The sequence below is a fragment of the Acanthochromis polyacanthus genome, chromosome 5, assembly GCF_021347895.1.
Source record: "Acanthochromis polyacanthus isolate Apoly-LR-REF ecotype Palm Island chromosome 5, KAUST_Apoly_ChrSc, whole genome shotgun sequence".
In the NCBI taxonomy this organism is placed as follows: Eukaryota; Metazoa; Chordata; class Actinopteri; family Pomacentridae; genus Acanthochromis; species Acanthochromis polyacanthus.
Genome location: NC_067117.1, coordinates 25069642 through 25090775, shown reverse-complemented (window position 1 = coordinate 25090775; position 21134 = coordinate 25069642). Strand labels below are relative to the sequence as shown.

At 41.6% G+C, this 21134-nt stretch overlaps 1 protein-coding gene across 7 annotated transcripts in view; it reads left to right on the top strand.

Moving 5' to 3' along the window:
- Positions 1-21134, top strand: part of foxp1b (forkhead box P1b) — a 149547-nt gene that overhangs the window by 81436 nt on the left and 46977 nt on the right. For all 7 annotated transcript variants that reach the window (XM_051948531.1, XM_051948529.1, XM_051948530.1 and 4 more), the window contains one exon: positions 13128-13280. In XM_051948531.1, coding sequence (XP_051804491.1) covers positions 13128-13280 — 153 coding nt within the window. The remainder of the gene's footprint in view (positions 1-13127; positions 13281-21134) is intronic.

The window sequence follows — 21134 nt, the reverse complement described above, 5'->3', positions numbered from 1 at the left end:
TCTCGCCATACAGCGGGAGAAAAGGAGACGCAGACGGACATTTTTTAATCAGCAGAAAGCTGTGCTTCTAATGTAAAAGTGTCAAAGATGTGCTTTAGCCCTGCAATGAGTGAAATCTGGTCAAGTCCTGTGTTAAATTGAAAACGGAGCCGCTGGGATTCAGAGGTGAGGGGACAGGGGACTCTGTGGTAGCAGCATCTTGGTCAATTATCACAATCTCATGTGCTCTGTTCCAATCTTGAGGCCTCCTCTCCTCTATCAGACTGCACCACGCAACCAAGAGCACAACGAAATGCAGAAAATTTTCAGATTTTGAATATGAAGGGGTGTGTCTGAAAAGGTTCGGCTTTGATCTAAGTTTCTTTTTTTCCTGAAATCAAAAATCTTGCCTAAAGACATATTTACTTTGGATCACCACTTCAGGTGATTCCAAATCTTAGTTGCCTCATAATAAATGATAAACTGCCGCGTGTGCCGCTGTACCTCCCTGTGCCCTGCCTTTAGGAGCATCAAGCCTAATACTCATGTAACCGCTGCATGTCCTGGCATATCCCAGCAGCCTCTCTGGCTGGAGAGAAAAGGATCGCTTCCTGGCAGGTGCGATGTGGGGAGCCACAGCTTCTGCCTTTTCGCTGACTCGCCACAAGTGGAGGAAAAAAAAATTGTAAACTACGGGAGGAAAAAATGAAAGTTACCCACCACTCTATTTATATGTGTATGTGTGCAGTCTATTTTAACCACCTGAGCAGCAGCCAGAAAACCAGCACTTGCCCCATATTTCAACCAGATGTTGAGGAAGAGAAGAAAAGCCTCACAAGAGTCTCGCAATCAAAATAATTATCTTTATGGGTGGATGTTTACAAAGTGTTAATGCCATTTTCTACAGGCAGACTAACGGAGTCTGCTTTTATGTGTTGAACATGATAAATGCTCCTGTCTATTAAAAGGCCGACACTTTGACTTTATATAGGAGCAGTGTAGTTTATAAATGTCTTTACAGCTTTCTTCTAAAGAAGGGAAGAACTCTGTACAGTGAACCATGGTTCTCCTCCCCCCTGTCCAGCCACTGTGAATCATAGCAGACAGGACAGACAGGAGTGGATGTGGCCTCCTTGACAGACAGTCAAAGAAGCACCAGCAGTGATTTGTAGCCACAGGGCAACAGTACTGCTGTAACCTGTCCTCTTGCCAAGCCCATATCAGATGTAGCAGAGGTACATGCGTTTTTGTAATCGTCATTCCTACTCCACAAGATCAAATTGTGATTTCTAATTTGATTCTGTATTTTATTTTATTTTTTATTATTTATTACCTGATTGAGCAAGACAAATTGAAATTTACACTATGTAGGCTGACATCTAATAGAATTCCCAGATTTCGCTTCAGGGGAGTTTGTTTTTAGAGCATATTAGCTTTGCCGCATTGTACTTTGACAGACGTTTTCTCTCAGGAGTCGATGTTTAATTTGAATAATCACAAAAAGTGTGTTCTTTTGGTTTGCAGGGACATCCGTGTCCCAGATGAATAAAGGAGTAAATGAGGGGAAGAAAACAGGTAATTATGTTGAACCAGTAAATGAATGACCCACTGACCCTCAATACTAATTGATTTTGTAGAGACAAATCGTTTTTTTTTCGCCCGTTTTGATGTGTTTTTGTTAACTGTCTGTTAGCTTTTTTTTTTTTAATGTAATTAATTGGCTATGTGAATAAAGAATCAAATACTAGAAACTGAGGGGGGAGGAACGCTGTTTCTTTCATTTACCAGCAAGGCAATTATACTTGGCAGGTTTTTGTGAAATGATGTCATATCCTGGAAGAAGAGCAAAGACTTCACCTCCCACCGGAGTCATTCCGCCCACAATGTTATTTTGCATTGTTTACTGTTTGAAATCATACATGCATAACATTAACATACAGTTGGCTGTTTGGTGGAATAGTTAGGCTTGTAGATACACAAATTATGCAAATGAAAAAGTGGGAGAAAAAAACTCTGCAGCAGCTGTGTGTATTTCAGAAATAGCTTTGTTCTGAGAGCACCTGCCCTGGGTCAGGCCATCAACCTCGCAAACCGTCGCAAATATGTGGCGGTCAGTGAGCGTATGCCAAGTTACAATGCAATGCTACATGTGCAAGTGCACTGTCTGGGTGATGACATGTGCTACTTTGCATGTAAATTCTTTAGTGATTCACCTCCAAGTGAACCCACTGAGAGCAATTCTGGTGCTGGCTTAAAGACAGAGGTGTGTTTTTATGACTAGGTGAGGCATGTCCTCTCCAAGGCCCTCAAGCACTGTATCCCTCTACCCTCCCCTTTAATCACTGTATCAACCGCTCTCATAAACTCCATGAGCTGTGTATTAGTGTGTGTTTGCGTGTGTGTTTGCAAGTGTGCGCGCGCGAATGCCATGCGTATGTGTCCGTGAGCGTGTGCCCTTCCTTGTTTCCCCAGTTTTTAAACTTAATCAGCAAAAATAAAGCCATTGTAAGCTAGCTCATATTAAAGAGGTGATTATTGGTAATAAATACTTTTTATACATACTTATTACAGAGGCAGTTTTCTTCTTGCGCTTAATGAGAGTAATTTGATTTGCTTGAGAGATTACAGTTTCCTAGAATTAATGCGGCAGTCCCCATTCCAAGATAGAGTGAGATCTAAGATTCTTCACAGGTCGTGTGCTGCTAGATGCACCCCTCTCACATAGCAGCTAATGGAGTTGAACAGCAGTCTGTCATCCCCCCGCCCACCACCCCAGCAGCTCTATAGCCCACATGCCCTTGGTTCCTGCAGTGCTTGTTGTTTGGGCTACTTCTGTCTCCCGCATTTTACTTCTACCTCTTATTCATGCCACCCACTACTACCAAGTAGCTCTCTTTGAAAAACTGGGGGATAATGATTTATTGTATATATGCAATGCTCACTCATCAATGAAAATTCAACATCTGGGAAAATTATTCACCCAATTGCACTAATTCAAATGATGTTCCAGTTGCATCAGGAGCTGTTTTTTAACCATGGTTTCTCTCCTCGTCTTATTTCCTTAGCTTGCCGTTGTTTAATATTTCCATCACATGTTTATGTAAGCCCTTCAAGCTTAGTGCATAACTTAATTTGAGTTGTGATCATCTTCTCCTGCGACATTTATTGAAGCCTGCAGCCTGCAGGTCTCAGCGCCTAAAGCTGAAGGTGGCTCAGGCAGATTGAGGGCGACCAATTCAGTCACCACACTGCACTCTGCATGTTAATTAAGCTTGAGGTGGTTCAGAAAAGTGCTTACACTGAAAGCAGTGAAATGACTTGTTAGTCCATAAACACTGCAGAAAGAGGCTCAAATGAAAAAGGATTTGTGAATCAGAATTGTGAACTGCGAGCATGTTCTTCACAGGCCGTGTGCTGCTACATGCACCCAATATGGTTGGGTAATCTAATCTTCAGTCCCAGACAAGTAACTCTGATGGCCTTAGATTTTGTCCTCACTGGTAGATATGTTTAAATACCTGGAGATCTGCCTTGAAGCTATCCAAAACCATGAATTAGTCAGTAAATGGGTAATAGCTGTATTGGTGGCCTTGCCAACAGTTCCTTGAAATGGCACCAAATGTTCAGCAATTCCCTTCTCTTCCTTAAACTTTATTATATTCAGTTCCTGGTTCAAATTCTCAGTGCTGAACAGTTGTCAACCCTTTTGTCACAGATGGGGACTTGAATACTTCTCTCCACTGGGCTTCACCATTGGTGTGTAATTGTCAGGTTCATAAAATCAGCCGGTTTGCTTTAGAGAAAAATAACTTAAGGAAGATTTAGTACAGATCTTTACAGTTTTAACTGTTCAACTGTTAGCTGTAGCCTTTCTTGCTAGGTATTTATTGAGTTTTTGGAGCATGTAATGTAAGTGGTGTTCCGAGGCATTTTCATGCCACACCAACAGTCAGCAAAAAGTAAAGTGCTGTTTGATTGTTTACTCAAGTCCCTTTGATTGCATTTGTATACATTATAAATGATCCTGATGGTTTAACAAGCCCTTTGCAACAATTATTTAATGTATTTTGTAAATGCATGCTTTCCAAAGTATATGACACAATTACCTATTTATAGATTAAACATAGTTCTACATCGGAGTTGGAGAGAAGATATGTCTCTGTATGTCATACATTAGTACATTCATACATTAATCATTACTGAAGAGAGAGAGAGTGTGGGTTTCTCTGTTCTTTGGCACTATAACTGGCAAACTTTTCTCAATTCACCTTTGCCATCTTTCTACCGAGTCAATGTAGGTTAATAATTCATAGAATAAGAGAAAGCCGCCAAAAAAGTGAAGCCCACCATGTGTCACATCATCTGCCTGTGAGACTGTAATACATTACAGTCCAGTGTGACGGGTGATGCGTCTGGACACTGCTGGAGATTACTCCTCTTTATGGCCGGGGCAATCAGATTTTTTTGTTCCTGCTTTTCTCTTCCCTTCCTTTATTCCTGGCGGCATAGGATCATATTACCCATCTTGGAATGACTTCAACAGAGACACTGCTATTCCCAGGGAGCTGTCTCTCCCGGCTGCAACTCAATCCATAGCCAATTGGACTGGCCTGTGATTTATAGAAAATCCTCTCCTTCGGAGGAACTCTCGTTCAACACACACACACACACACACGCGCACACACGCACACACACACACACACACACACTGGGAATTCTCCCTCAGCAGCTCATGATGTGTTAGGTCTCAGGTCAGGACAGTTCAAGGCAGTGAGCATCAGTGGGAAAAAGATGTGCAGTCAAAAACCACAGAAAGACTCACCCTAAAGGCTATGGTACGGTACTTTTAGATACCTAAAAGCCTGTTTACTTCAAGAAGAGGGATTTTAGTTTATTTTCTTAATCAAATCAACAGGATGTTTCTCTTGTCTTTGGGCAGATGTCATTTCCAATCCGTCTCCAAGAAAACAGTTTTGCTTTGGGCAGCATTATGCTTATTGTCTGCTTTACTGATTAGTGAGATTATTCATCTAGATGAGTTACTTTTGCATCTCTGCCGAGTTAATCAACATGCCCTGTGGTGCAGAGGCTAAAGAGTGGTCAGCTGACATCAGTTCAGACCCCGAGCACTGTGACGCTCTATGACTGTGGCAACTGTCTGATCACTCTTTCCCTCCTCAAGCACCATCCTATAGCTGTGTGCAGAATACATTCATCTATATTCACCACAACTAAATTGTAAGATTTAGGGGTTTTACTGGTCGTATCCCGGAAGTCTCGGGTGTATCAATAATGTTGAGTCCTGTCTATGAGACCAGGGCAGATAGATCTTCCCATTCTAAACAATATCATTCACGCATGATAAAATCTGCTCACAGTATTCTAGGTCTCACGCTGGGTTTTTGGAAGCACCCATTTTCCCAAGCACAACACTCCCCGCTACAAAGTGATGCAACACTTCCAACAAAGATGCAATCGGGAGGAGAGTGTGTTTTCTAACAGTCCGTCTAAGTACCCAGCACAGTTGGCATGCCTCTGCTCTTTTCCTCTCACTTTATCAACTTGACGGATATTATCGCCGTATTCAGTGGTGGGCATCCTGAGGCATCATATGCTCAGAACAAAAAGCTAAGGTCAGGGAGAGAGGAGCTGCTGAGATCTGCCCGTTGCATTGTTCCCAGATCGTTTGTGCGTTTGCCTTCTTTTTTTTCTTTAGCTCTCATTTTATCGTCTTCTCACTCGTGCTTTTTTTTTTTTTTTTTAAATCTTTCTCTCCATCTGCCTCTAAATGACACCTAAGCATTGACTGTTCTCCAACTGATGTGCCTGTGCGTGACCTCCCTCCTTTAGTAGAGCCATTCACAGTCAATGCTAAAGTAGAATGCCTGGCTCTTGGCGGGTAGACATAAGAGAGACAGTGACACGCGGCTGTGCGCTGATAGACTTTCCACTGGAGTGGATTAAATCAGCATCAGGCTAGTGGAGCTGATTACCTCAATATGAAAATGCAGTATCTTAATGGTACATATTTTCATGAGGCAGCCCAGTTGCCTTTCATTTTGCGGCTAATATGTCTATTCTTATGAGTCATTTACTTCTTTAATTACCTTTAGCAGCAGATGCACAATGGTGTATTAATGTGAATGATTTTTACTGCCACTTTATCATACTGAGCCTGTGAAGTTGAAAGGCGTAATTGAGGTGGAAGAGCGACTCACGAGAGAAACAATATTTAGTTGACAGTTCCTCTTGTACTCTGGGTGGGTGTTTATGAGTTTACACCGCACTAAAGCTGTAATAAACGCAGTATTCGTTTAATAATGGTGAGGGACGGAAATGCTTTCACCGAGATCTGCTCAGTTATTGAATCATCACAGGAAGTTGTTTTGTGTAATCAGACAACACCGTGTGTGTGTGTGTGTGTGTGTGTGTGTGTGTGTGTGTGTGTGTGTGTGTGTGTGTGTGTGTGTGTGTGTGTGTGTGTGTGTGTGTGTGTGTGTGTGTGTGTGTGTGTGTGTGTGTGTGTGCGCACTGTGTGTGTGTGTGTGTGTGTTGTTGCATGTGTCCCCTCATTGTGTCTTTGCGTGCAGTTTTGTGACCACGAAATAACTGTTTGAGGCAAGCAAATCCTTATTTGCTTTTCTCCCATTTGCAGCATGTGCAACTCTGACAATCCATGTAATTTGCATGTGTGTGCTTGTGGTGTGTCTGTGTGTTTTGTCTGCTGCTTGTGTACTTTCCTTGGTGTGATTTTCTGATCCAGACCACTCTGAATAGAGGCCTTCTTTAGCCATCTGTTGTTAAGCTGCTGGCTAAGCAAGGCTGGGGAATCCAAACAAACGCAGAGCACACAGCAAACGGAAGCTGTCAGGCCTGCATAGCTGAGCTGACCTCGCCGGGTTAGGGGGAGTGGAGGGGGGGGAGGGTGACCCCTCTGTACCAGGCTCCGAGTGCCCGAACCGCCTGGTTGGGGCACTGTTTACCCTCCCCTCTGCACCTTCTGCAACCTTCGCCTCCTCTCCGCTACGTTCTCTTTTTTCCTCTCTTTCCACCTCTCCTATACCCTTTTCTTCTGTTTCACACTCTCTTCCTCCATCTGTCACCCCACCTCTTTTCACTTCACTCCCTCCATCATCAGTCCTGCTTCACAGCCCCCTCTTTTCTATCTTCACTCACAGTTAATAACTTTGCTTTCGTCTTGTTTTTCTTACAGTCATTTTTTTTCCAAAAAAACATTTGTCAGGGCGCTGCATTACCTGTTATGGGCAGAGAGGGTTGGGGGGGTTACAAAGGGAGGCACGTTGGACAAACAAAATGGGGTTTTTATTGAAGTCAGATTTTGTCTTATGTAAGTGCACGCACTGCCTTATTGTTTAAACGTGGATATTTGAAATGTTTAGTGTTGTCATAAATATTAATAGATTAGTTGAAAAGTGCAGTGAAGGAAGGGAATCTAATGGTTTGAAGTGGGTATAAAACGTTGATTTATTTATGTATTCTACATGAATTAGTTTGGAAATCTAAACACAGACTGGAGAGTGTTGTTGCAAGAGCCCTGTAATGCGCAAGGTTTGAGCATCGGGGCCTGTTTTCCATGTGGAGTGGCTTTTTGGAAATGGCATTAATTATATACTTACTGGGAAACCAGACTTTTCCTGCTTTGCATTGCAGATAAACGTCTGTATTACTGAGGAGAAGAGAAAGGGGGGGAAAAAATGCAATTAATATAAATAGACATGATCCTCACTTCTTATCCGCTTATGTGTTTAAAAATGACCCCCTGCTAAAAATAAATAAAAAATTATATGCATTTCAATTTAAATGACAAGAATTCCCAGTGAATTCCATTACTATGTGTTTGCATAGTCAACACCACTCTAACTCGATAGCTATCAGTTATATATTGTGAATAGAGGATCAGTTATACGTTCAGCTTTACCGAATTCATTGCCGCTGGCTACAATAGCCGGTATAATTTATGAAATGATTACTTTGCTTTCCTAAGTAGTCTGTGGAAGAAGGTTACTTTAGCCTAATCTGCTCGCCCCTTGCATGGAATAACAGGTGAGAAAAGAACCTGATCTCTTGGCTTGGTTTCCTCTGAGGAGCAGAGGGCCCTGTGTTTGAAAAGGAAACAGCAGAAGTGATAAATGTCAGGTGAGTTGAGATGTGCAATCAGTCAGAAAGTCAAGCAGATAACCTTGACATTTAGGCCACTGGTGTTGAAGCCCCACAGAGGCTACAGAGCGAGACCAGAGGGCACAGTGTCTTCTGAGCTGGACTACATTAAGAGCTAACCTATTAGTCGTGTTGTTGCTGGCTGTCTCTGAGCTACACTCTGCTGCCTAATAAAGCCTAGCGAAACATGGCCGCTGAGTAAATATACTGAAGCACGTGCGCACACACACACACACACACACACACACACACACACACACACACACACACACACACACACAGTGTAGAAACACACAAACAGATGCACGTCTCGTTCCTTCTTCTTTTCTGTGAGTGGCCGCAGGGATCTGGTTACACCTGCTTGCACATCTTCCAGCAATTAGGAGCAATCTGCTTGAAACCATTTCACGTTCAAGGTCTTCCCCAGCCGTGGCAGGAGGTGCCCGACATATATAGAGCTACAGAGGTCTTTCTGTTGATGGGCCTGAACAAACAATGCTGCCTCGTAGTTTCACACTGGCTGACTCCAGGTGAAGACACCTGGAATGATTCCCACCTGAATGTTTTCCCTCCACTTTCACCCACACCAAGTCTATTTTGTAACCTTTTACCACATTCCTTTTCTATTTGTGTGCCATTTAGAAAATGTGACTTGAGCCATGTGTGTCTGTCACACAAGAAGCAAATGGTGTGATTGCTCTGAGTCCTCCCTTGGATTTGGGCTATTGATACAAGGTTAGTAAAGTTGCATAAAGAGAGAACAGAGAGAGGCATATCTGAAATGTGTCTAGTTTTCGTTGTAGTGGGAAAAGGTGCAGCGAGGAATTCAGCAGAGAGCAGGCTTGACTGTGTGGCAATGCTCTGAGCTGGGATTTGTAAGACACCCAGAGCTGGCTTTAGCAGCAGGAAACCCCAAAGCCTGTAAATAATCCACATGTGCAGACTGCACATAAAGACATCCAGTACTTAGCAGTTCCCTTATCACAGCGTGATAGCCCAGGGACATAAGAGACGCTCCTGCCTCTATTCACTAATATGGTGTGAAAGTAGATGCAGATAAAACGCCTGTTGTTTATTGAGGAAGTTGTGTTAACATGGGGAAGAGGATGTGAACTTTGAACACATTTGAAATGTGGAAAATAAAAGAGGATTGCAAATGACAAGGATACCAAATTGCAATGTCTTTGTTGCTGATAAAGCCTTGTCATGTGCTGGAGGGTGTTTTCTAATCAAAAGCACCTGGAGGGTTCACTCCCTCTATGGTGTGTGTGTGCGCATTTGTGTGAGTGTTAACTCACAAACAGTGATTGTATGTCTGTTGTGTGAATGTAGGCGTCTATTTGTGCAGTTGTGTTCTTATTCCAGTAACAAGCTTGCCTCCCAAACAACCTCAGTTTGAGATTATAATAGGACTACTGTAGTCGTATGTGCTTAAGCAGAAAATGATGTAATGCACAAAAATCCCACTTTATAAAACTAAAACCTCAATTTTTGCACATTTTATTCTTTATGCACCATAAGCACACAACAAAAATGCAGCCTACAGATGTGCAGTAGAAAAGTTATTTTTTGTTTGCAGGGTAATCAACAGTTTCCATGATCTGGCCTGAACATTTTCACTGTAATTCATCATTTCAACCCGATCAAAAAACATACAACATGCCGTTTGTCTCACTTCTAAGTGCTTCACATGCTGTGTGCTAGTTTCCAGTTCATCACATTTTGTCTGGGGCAGCTCCTACATGTGCATGTCTATCAAGCATTCAGTACCTTTGAATGGAAGATCAAAAGAAGACAGATTCCAGGTGAAGGAGGAGGAAGGGAGAGCTCTTAAACAGAGGAGTGGGTGCTGTGTAAACACCACAATGACAGTTCACAATAGGTTATTTTAGCCCGGCATTAGGCCTCTCAAAGGCATGCCAGCTCCAGTGGCCTTTTTAAAACACAAACTAGACAGCAGCATTCCTAAGCATGAGGACCTTCACAACACAGGTTCTCAGCTTGCTCACCTTTTAGACTCTTTATTTGTATACCAGCAGCAGTGTTTGCTCATCTTGTAACTTTGGCTTTGAACGTTACTTGTTTTTTAGCTCGCGTGTTAAAGCTTGTGCTGTCATGCTCAGTGTGATTTCAGTTAATTTGCCCATGTCAAGATGATCATTGACTGTATTTTCAAGGGCATGATCACTTAATTATTGCCCTTACTTTAATTGGAAGAATAATTTGATGAAGCTGTTGACATGAAAACTAGGAGGCTGTGTTAATAATTTTCTCATTTCATGCAATGTGGCAAAATGCTATCATTGCTTAAATTGCCATGTGACTCCACTGCTTAAAGGCATTACGTTAATGTAGTCATAATAGCCATATAGCGTGTAACCGTCTGCTGTTAATAAATTATATACACAAAGGCAATACCTCCAAAAACTGTATTTCAGACACACTTGCATGCACAGTTGGATGCTGTGGTGGCCAACCTTATGTGATACCTGTGTTCTGATAGCACAATTGTAATATTCTGAATAACGTACTGCAGTCATCTTGTGTCTTTATATCATTACTATTGAAATATAAATGTAAATATCCCATTATTGCAATGTCCTTTTTTTTTAAAATACTTGTAGTAACTGACCTTTTGCAGTCAACTTTTCTTTTCTTTATGTATTACTGACAGTGGGGAAAGACTTCCCAGAAATGTATCTTTTCATCCATTACTGTCTGAACTTCCTATCATATCCTGTTGACTCAACTCTCTTTGTTCCAACACCCTCGGTTGTAAACCCAGACACACACACACACCACACACACATTTCACTGCATGTGTCATCAGTTACAAGGAAAAAGAAAACAGCGAACTTTGTTTACTTTACTTACTCTAAATGACCGTAATACCACACCTTGTGCGTAGTGTGAATGATTCCGTTACTGCTTTTTTTTCTTTTAAATTTCCTTATGAATTGTCAGTTTTCCAGAGTAAAAATCTATTTCAGTAACTTTGTTTCTGATGCTGTAGCGGGCTAACAATTTAAATAAAAACTTTACTCGTTTGATTGTCATCTGTAGGTTATTAGACCTGCAAATCCAAAATACCACACTGCCTTATTTTAAGTACATTGATGTTAGAAATGTTGTTTTAAAAGCTGTGGAGTTTTGTTAACTTAAGTGTTGGGATTTAATGCTAAAATGTCAAATTTTTAGAGTTGTTCTTGTCTTGGATTTGTTTTTTTACCAAATTGAATTTACAGATTTTTTCGTAGAAAACATTACTGTAAAAAATTTAATAACATTTATTGAATCTTCAGTTGCAATTTTCACCATTCTATTGATAACCCTTTTTAATTATGATATAAAGAATGTCATCATCATGCTGTGCACAGCTACAACAGACGATCTCGCAATATTATAATTCATCAGTTTTTTTCCGATCCCCTCCCAGTGTCAATTGAGTTCACATCCTGCTTCACAATTTTTCTATCACATTTTAAGTTGCTCTGGAGTGAAAAGTCTAAAATGTAAATATTGCGTGGGAGTGAATCTTGCTCACATAGTTCTTAGTTTGAATTTATGCTCTTTCTTTATGAGTATACTTGCTTAAAGGGGGTTCCCACAATTTTCAAAGCAAAAGACAATTAGCCATGCAGAATGCGATATGTTGGTGGAGTGTCATTTATCTTTACATGAGAGAGAGCTTGGAGAAGGACAGAGACAGACACAGAGAATGAGCATTTTTGTGCTTTAAAGTTAAGCATGTTGAAATGCCAGGAGTGTGGCCTCTTTGTAGCCTGTGGTCATATTTATGCCTCATGATGTCATCCGACAGCCGTGTGTTTGGGAGGGTCAATACATACACCCACACACAGACCATCATACAGCTGTTCGCTTCAGCCCCCAAACTGTCTCGCTCCTTTCTGCCTTAAAGTATTGTCTGACTGACTTTACTCACTAAGACTTTACTGGCATCTCTATCTTTTCGTCTCTACGCAGGGCTTTCTATTTGCTTTTTCCCTTTCGATATCTTACTTTCACACAGTCCTTTACAGGTTTCACTCACTTTTTCACACATCACTCTGAACTTTTTGCTGTTTTGTGCTCTGTACTCTCTCTTTTACTGTGATCTTGTCAAACATTCCACCACTTACTTTAACTTTTTTTTTTCAACAATTTCTGAACTTCTCAAAATAATTCACTAGAGAACTAATGCATTGTCTGTCTATAAGATGAGCTTGGATGCGCCCCCTGACTGTTTGTTTAATAGTGGGAGCAATCGTCTGAGGAACATGGAAAGAATGAGGCCAGTTATTTACCCAGATGGTTTACTGGTGGAGGTGTGAGGCTGGCCAGCTCACTGTGGGAACACAACGCTTGCTTTTCTTGGTATCGCTGACCGTTTTCAAGACCACTGTGTTTTTTTCCCCCAGCTTTCTCCAGCTTTGTTTGCTCTGGATGGCATGTTTGATTATTTATCGTAGGGGAAAAGGGAGTAGCTGGAGCAATAAACATGTGACTGCACTGTATTTTGTTTTCCACTGAGAAGGCCGTGTCCTTTAACAGATATTTGAAGCAGCCATAAAGTCTTTTATTTGCTTTCTAGAGGGGAGTTCGACTGAGTTGAAGGAGGATCAAAAGCACTGATTAGTGTCTTTGACAATTTGTGTTTGGTGTAAGTGCAACTTATCAACAGATAAATATTTATTCTAGATGGCTGCAGAAGATTTTTTTTGGTCTTCTCTCTGTGTGTGAATTTATTTTGACATCTGATGATTGTTTATGCCAGCCTTAGCTTCATGACTCTGAATCAGAGAGTATGAAAAGATGTTATCTATCAGAAAATAAAGGGAATGTTGTTCTGTGGGGATACATCTGCTCTGATAATAGGCATCAAAATGTTCTCAAGAGACTTGAGGCTTATCTACTTCTAGCATTTCTACTGAGCACTTTTTTAACACGTTTTGTGTTTTTTCTTTACTTAGGCTCTTCAAGTGGCTCGTCAAATACTTCTCCAGCAGCAACAGCAGCAGCAGCAGCAGCAGCAGGAGCAGCAGCCCCTGTCTCAGCAACTGCAGTCTCAACAAAACACTGGCCGCAAATCCCCCAAAGCCAGCGACAAGCAGCAAAGCCTACAGGTACCATATATATGTTGCCATTCACAGACACTCTTTTATATATTAAATTATAATTATTAGGTGGTTTGGTTATTTCATTGTGTGGTTGCAAAGATTTTCAAAAATTGATGTGAACTTACGCAACTCTTGCTAGTACACAGTGTGCAAGGAAAAGTACAGCAGTAGTCGAAGTTCACAAACAGGAAATTAAAATTGGCAGTGCAACATTTGCAGTTATGTATGCTCACACATTATGTGTGATTTTGCAGCACACACGCACACACACGCACATACACACAATCAGTCATCTGTCAGCTAAATCTTGACAGAACATTAGAAGCAATAGTTTGTAAAAATGGGTTCTGTTTTTTGGCCGAACTGGCAAAAAAGTCACTCAGTGGCTCATTTAGATCACAAGAACTCGTCCGGTGTTCCCCACATTATTATTGTTTATTTCTATGGTGGACAGAGCTTTCTCTATTGACTTCACTTTATATCAGGAGTGTACAGTCTGGGCATAAGCAGGAGAAAGTTTGGAAATGAGGGAGAGGAAAAGAGAAAAGTGATAGAGCTTTGTTCTTCTCGCAGGGGAGTGAGTCTGGTCAGGCAGAGGAAACGCCATGTTTTCACACATGCATACACGCCAGAAATAAAGGAAAGGCAAGGCTCTGCCACCAGCAGCAGGAGGTGCTATAGAGCAGCCCAGGAGTGGGGTGGCTGATCCAGGTGGGGGGCTTGGAGGTGGAGTAGAGAGAGTTGAACTGGCGGTGGGAAAGTGTAAAGGTGTTGTGAGAGTTAAAGAGTTGGTGGGACAGTTATGCTGATTGGCTTTTTGATGCGAGGAAAAAAACAGCAGCAATTTTTTTTCTTCTTCATTTTTCATCTTGCCTTGTTGTTAATTCGAACAGCACTGCGTATCTGATGCAATATTTACGTTAATTTCAGATCAGCTGCCTCAGAGATGTATATCTGTGTTTGAACAAGGAGCGGTTGTTTGTGTCAGTGTGAAATTGCAAACGACTTCGGGGCATATTTGGTAATTAATACGGAGCCCTGTTCTCTCTGTGTGTATATATATAATATTTAATACCCTTACTATCCCATTGGGGGCCCTTTTTAATGAGCTATTGTAGCAGCTAGGTCTAATGTCAGGTTGTGGAAAAGCCTCTTTGTTGTGCAGATGTCTTCGGAATAGCTCCAGAGGATGAAATATGACTGTGATGACCTTTCAGTTGTGTGCATATTTGTCAGGATTCAAATAAGTTGAAAGGATCAAACTAAACAGTTTCCCCAGCCTGCCAGGGAATTGTGCTGCAGAGGTCAACAGAGGGGACCACAACGGCAGATTCCAGCGTACAGCCAGTTGTTGGTACATAGTGAAGTACTAGACCATCTCCTGCAGACAAAGACAAAATTAAAATTCTAATTTATTAATGTATACAGAGAGCTTGGCCAAGCTGTCACTCAGCTATTGAAAAGAGAGTCGGGCCCTTTCCCCCCGCTTCCCTTCCCCTCCCCTTTTCTGCCCAGTTCTTGTGATGAGAGCTCAGGCTCGCTGTAGTGTCTAACGCTGTAAATTGCCTGCTCTCTAATGTTGTATGTTTCATTTTACTGGGTTGAAACTGTTACGAAAAAGCCACAGGTCCAGACAAGTGTTTGTTTATCTCCGAATTACATATTCTGCTAATTAAACACACCCCAATCACACACGCACACAAGCTTTCATAGAGTTCATCCATAAACATCAGTGTGCCGTTCTATGTAAGCATGAATTACATTTGTTTTGGGGGTTTTTTCCACTCATGGTTTTCTGCTGGTGAGATTTCTGTTGTTTTCTGTCTCACAAATGCATTTTGTGAAACACCAGAGGGTCTGAGTCTCATCTTGCTTCCTCTTTTAAGAACAAACCCCGTGCTTAGAGAAGCCCCCTTCACACAGAACATTCACTATCTCCATCACACAGCCTGGATAATGATTCTCTGTTGAGCTGGACTGGGTCATCAAAAGACATGATCCAACGATTATGAGACTGTGTAGTAAGCTGACACCTCATAAAAGCACCTGATCTGCAGACGAAACTCCATTCATCTCAGCGGTCTTCCTATTAGGCACGAGAAGATGTGCAGAGAGACTTTTACTCATTTGGAGAGGTGACTCACTTTCCAATTCATTCAAGTCAAAAATAATGAAGCACAGTATATATGAAACATCTGAAAAAATGACCTGCATAGAGCACTAAAGGGGAAAAAATATGAGTCAAACAAGCCTCAGAATCCTTGATCAGCATTAAATGGCTCTTTGGTTTTATATCTCCAACAGGGGTGCCCCCCCAAACCCCCTCACCCCAGCACCGCCCACCCCTGCCCTTGGATGAAGATGCCTGTGTTGTATACTCAGCAGCCCAGAGGCCCTTTAATCATACTAGATATACAAACAGCTGCTATGCAGGCTGGAAAGCAGCTAAACATACTTGACTGGTCAAAAAGCCAGTAAATTACATTGACAGAATGACACATGTAATTAAAAGAATCCATGCCGCTTTTACCTTTTGCGCTTCGCACCTACAGTGGCACAACGACGAGAGCCGGCAACTCCCACCCCGCTAATTACCATTATCAGTGAAATGGTAGGGTTTGACTCATTAGTTCCATGTGCATTTAATTAGAGGCAGGCTGAAATTGGATTTAACTTATTACTTTTTCATGGATCACTTTCTTGTCATCACTTCAAATTGGATTGCAGCCCCAGGTAACTAATTATGCCAGCCGCAGGATCAGGAGTGGAGAAATAGGTAATTAGGAACAACACTGTCGGACCCTCGCTGATAGTCCACCAGCACCAAGGTGGGGGGAGGGGAAATTGATGCTCGATTGTGGCGTTGCACACGAGTCTGGCTGGTTAACTACACCTCATTGCAAGGGATCCTAGGTATGCATCCACCTCCTACAGGGGATTATGTGGCACTCAGCTGGGCAGTAGATGTTGTGTCAACATGGTGTCTGTGCTATCAGTGTAATGCCCAGATTATGCTTGTTTCCCATTCGGGACTGTGTCTGAGATTGTTCTCCACTATTCATGCCACTGGTACAGTTTAAGGTATGGCTGGCGGCCAGCAGAAGTCCGCTGTGTGGACACTGCTTGAATGACATTGACTAGCTTTTGTCTGTAGTTCATCTGCTCTAATCATAATGAGAGGACCTGAACAGCCAGTTTGAGGAGAGGCGGGTGGATAATGTAAGAAAATAATGACACAGTTAACCAAATGGAACTGTAGCAGTGATAGTTTGCTTGAAAAGAAAAGTAAAGAAGAGATAACTTCACTTAACATGGTACTGGGAGTTTTTCTGGTCATCCTAAACTTAAAAACAATCTATGTTAGGAATTTGACATTAAAATACTATTTTCCTTTGAGTTTCATTGTTTTTGCATTTATTGTAATTATGTGTTGGCTTTATTTTTAAAATGAGCAACACTATTCACAGTTCTCTGATAAATGTTGTACTGAACATTTTCAGTGTCAAAGGTGCATCACTTGTTATGCTTCAGACACAGAGAAACTGCTGATAATGTTTCAAACCATGCCAGCAGACAATTTTCTTATCTACAATATTACCAGTTGAAGCCACGATCTGCACTTCTTTCTTCCTCCTTCCTTTTTTCCTTTTCTCTTTCCCTCTCTTTCTCTCTCTGTTTTCACACCATAGTGTACAGCCTCACAGAGGGCATCTCCAGGTCAAAAGATAATGTCTTTTCAGTTTACAGGATGAAAGCCTTTTAAGTTGGAGAGCTCCCCTCCAACGCCCCTCCTCCCCGCGTTTGCTCTTCACATCCTTCATTTGTGGTCTGTTGGGGGGAAGCGTGATGTGACACAATCCAGGGGCCAAGCCTCTGTCTGACAGGACAGGGAGAAGCCGCCGGCTCTCTTTCTCTCCCTCTCCTACTGTTTTTGCAGTAGGCCCATGGCATTGTCCTGACACATGTATACCACAGAGCTCCAATCTGTAAGTCATTAGAGCACTAGGCCAAAGCCTGTCAGCTGGAGCTCAGCCAGTGCTGCAGGGTGATCTGAGGCAGCATTTCGAGGTGCTTCTGCAGCCCAGTCGGCCAGTGGCCCGAAGTGGCACAGCAGTGGTAGTCTATTGGCGAGGTGACAGCAAGCGCAAGTCTGGATTAATGTTCTGGCTTGGTTATTATGAGGTAAAGATTCTTTTAACACAAAGGAGACCTATACAAAACAAAAGGTGTGCATTTAGATTCAAATTAAAACCTTTCAAAGCATTTCCAACCAGATGAAAAGGGAACTAAAAAGAAGTGCTGAATATAAAGAGAGATAGAACAGAGTTGTTTGTACTAGAACTTGTATTTACTTTAACACTGTTGTGGCTGCAGTGCAATCATACTTAAAGGAAGGAAAATATACTAATTTACTTTTATTTCAAGAATGATGTCAATATAGATACTATTCTCCTGTGTGTACAATGAATATGAAGTCACTGCCAGCAGCTAGTTAAGTTTGCACAAAGAGTGGACATGGGGAATCAGGTATCAAAATCTGACTGTATCCTGGCATCACTGCAAAGTTCCTTTTACTCTTAAATTTTTGTTCAAATCAAAGCAATACAGTGAGCTGTAGAGGTGAAGGTTGGTGGTTTTTGTTGAGTTTGGTAGCTTTTATCCTTGTTTGACATCTTTGAACTAAGCCAGGATAACTGCTGGCGCTAATGTCTAGTGGACCATGAGAGTGGTGAAGATCTTCTCATCTAACTCTTGGCAAGCAAGCAAATAAGTGAGTTTCCCAAAATGCTGAACTATGTCTTTAAGAGCTGTTTTTTTTCCTGAGTACCCTTCTGATCAAAATTGAAATTGTTGACATCTTTAGCAGTCTCCGCTTCTTTACCTCCAGGATGTGCTGCTGCCATCAACATTTTAGTGAAAAATCCTTCAGAATAGTGCTCGTGTCATTCTACAAAGTGTCTTCAGAAGTAAAATCCCATAATTCATCGGCTGTGTGCGTGAGCCTCGGAAGCAGTTCATCTCTTTGTGTTTGTAAAAAGTCTCAAGGTGATGCTGTAATGAAATCTCATTTTGATGTGTGCGCCGCTTTGAGGTGATACAATCTGTCAGGAATGATCAACACAACACCGAGGCCGGTGCTCGCGTGGAACCCGGGGAACAGGCCGTCTCTTTTGCTGCTTGTTTTCCTTGTCATATTGTAAAAATGTATTATGTGTACTGTATAGATTAGAACCAGGTTTTGGGATAATCCTGTCAGAATGAAGTCATCTGTCCCGATTCCACATAGCCAAGCTGAGGCTTGTAGCGGGGGCAGATGTGTTGGGAGCGCTCTCCCAGCCAAGACGATGACTGTCGAATTGACTCCAGTCACAGCGCTGTGAGCCACTCTACCATTTTCAGGACCCTCTATTCATCGGAGGCCTGATGTTTCCCTTCCAGCAGTCCTCCTTTTCAACCCTCCACTCCACTCAGTCATCCACACAGACGCACAAACATGCACACACACGCTTCCTCCTAAAATTTGTTGTATCTTTGTATCATCCTCTGGCGCTATATCTTGATGTCAGCCGTGTGTTGTTTGGAGTGATTCACACGCCCTTTCGCAGAGGGGTGGAAGGATGGATGGATGCACAGTCAACCATAGCATTAATAAACACTAACAGCTATGCAAGGTACAGTCAAGTCAGCATCAACTCGCAATGGAGTTTCTCTTTGAGTGTTATTGCACATTTTTGACAGCTTGGCAATTCTCTGATTCCATTTTCACTTTTTGTTAAGAAGAAAGAAAAGAAACATGTTCCTGCTCATACGGCAAGAGAGAGATCAGAGAGAAACAAGGGCTACATGAGGACATAATTTGGAGCATTTTATATTTGTGCTGGACATTTTACAGTAAACATCACACTGCACAACTTAGTCATGCTTGTAGCTACACCCAGGCATAAAGGCATAGAAACATAGTTTAGGATATATTTGCTTTTGGGTTTTAGTTTTACCTTCATAGTTGAATGAAATTTACAGGAATCACAAAGAAGAGTGCTCAACCCTATGTAATACCTCCCGGATTGTTTGTGAGCAATTTATTGGTCAGTGTTGAAAACAGGACAGGCTGACAAATGCAGTTTAGTAGCACAACAAAAAACGTTAGCTGAGCAGTTAATCACAGTGGTTGGCAGTGCTGTGGACTCACTGTGTCTCCCACATTCAGAGTTTTCTTTAAAAAATGAAGACAAGAGCCTCAAACACTCTGTCTGAATCTGACTGATTATAAAGATTAAACATTTGTGATGCATCAAAGCTGATTATTGACGGTATAATATAATCACAATAACAGGTGTTTTGTAGGAATGCATCTGTACATTCAGATTCAGTGTGCAAGTTATTTTTATCTCCACAGCCACCACAAAATCATCATTGTTGTTGCTTGCTAAAATTCTGTGCACTGAGTTTCTTTGTAATAATATAGTTTTCGATTTATATCAAAGATGAATCAGTCGCCAAACAAGACACGGCAAAAATTCCCCCACCTCTTTAAATCGATGTTGCTCAAACCCCAAAGTGTTCTTGTTTTGACTAAGTGAAAGACCACACTAGACGGTACACGATGAAACCGTTATACGCAGCTGGCATATCACCTCAGGAAATATTTTGCAAATTTGGAGTTCACATGTGCTGACTAAACAATGTGTTCCTGAATGCTGAAATTAAAAGTAAACAACCAAACCCAAATATAATGGACCAGGAGGAACACAGTGAGTCAGGCATGACTTACTGTAACTCCACTCCACTTCGGGTGATAACCTCATTCACTCGAAATATGAGTTTTTCCAAGTATCAGCGGGAGTATCAGTAGGTTGCAGATGTTAACAGATGCGTTTACTGTCATATCATAAGCAGAGAAATGCTGTTTTATTTCAACAGGTCTTGTTGTAACGCCATACCAACAATAAATACTGAGCTATATTAAATTAATGAATGCTTTAACATGAGTTAGGAACGAATGTGGAGAAATATACATTTAATAAAATACTAAATAAGATAAGGTTAAGGTTTTGGCTGTACTATTGACTTTGGAGTTGCAAATGTTCACATCTTTTCAAAGTTTTGAGTTGGTTCTTTCTTGACTTTAAGTTTTGCTTAAACTTGGAATTCACGGTTGATCAGTGGCTTCATTTATATTTGTTTTCTAGATGCTTTGTGTGTCTTCTGCCTTTGATATGGGGCACTGCTAAAATATTGTTTTATAAATAAAGGATAGAAAGGTAACATATTACTGCACTGTTGGGGATCTAAAAAGTGTTGTTACCTTGGAGATATTATATAGAGCAGCTGTTATTTATATAGGTCCCACACCTGCCCTGCTGACTCCCTCTGCCAGTAAACAATGGTTTACTTCACACCACACACACACACACACACACACACACACACACACACACACACACACACACACACACACACACACACACACACACACACACACACACACACACACACACACACACAGAGAGAGAGAGAGAGAAACAGTCAATGTTTGTTTTCTCATGACAGTGGTCCAGGTCACCAGTGCCTTTCAAGAAAAGGAATGAGCACAGTTTTGTATTTTCCTCCACTTCCTCTTCATTTCTCTCTTGTCTCTTTATACGAGCAGTAAGACATTGGTTGGCATGCCAGTGCAGCTTATTCACTGGCTGCGTTAGTGTTTTGGGAAGGCTTTGTAATTGGAGCCGAGTCGTTATCTTTAGCAGAGCCCAGGCCAGACCAGACATTAACTCATACTTTCACTCTAACTCAAGCAGGAAATGGGAGTATTTTATAATGTCATCCACTCTGTCATGAATACAATCGCTCAGTATTCTC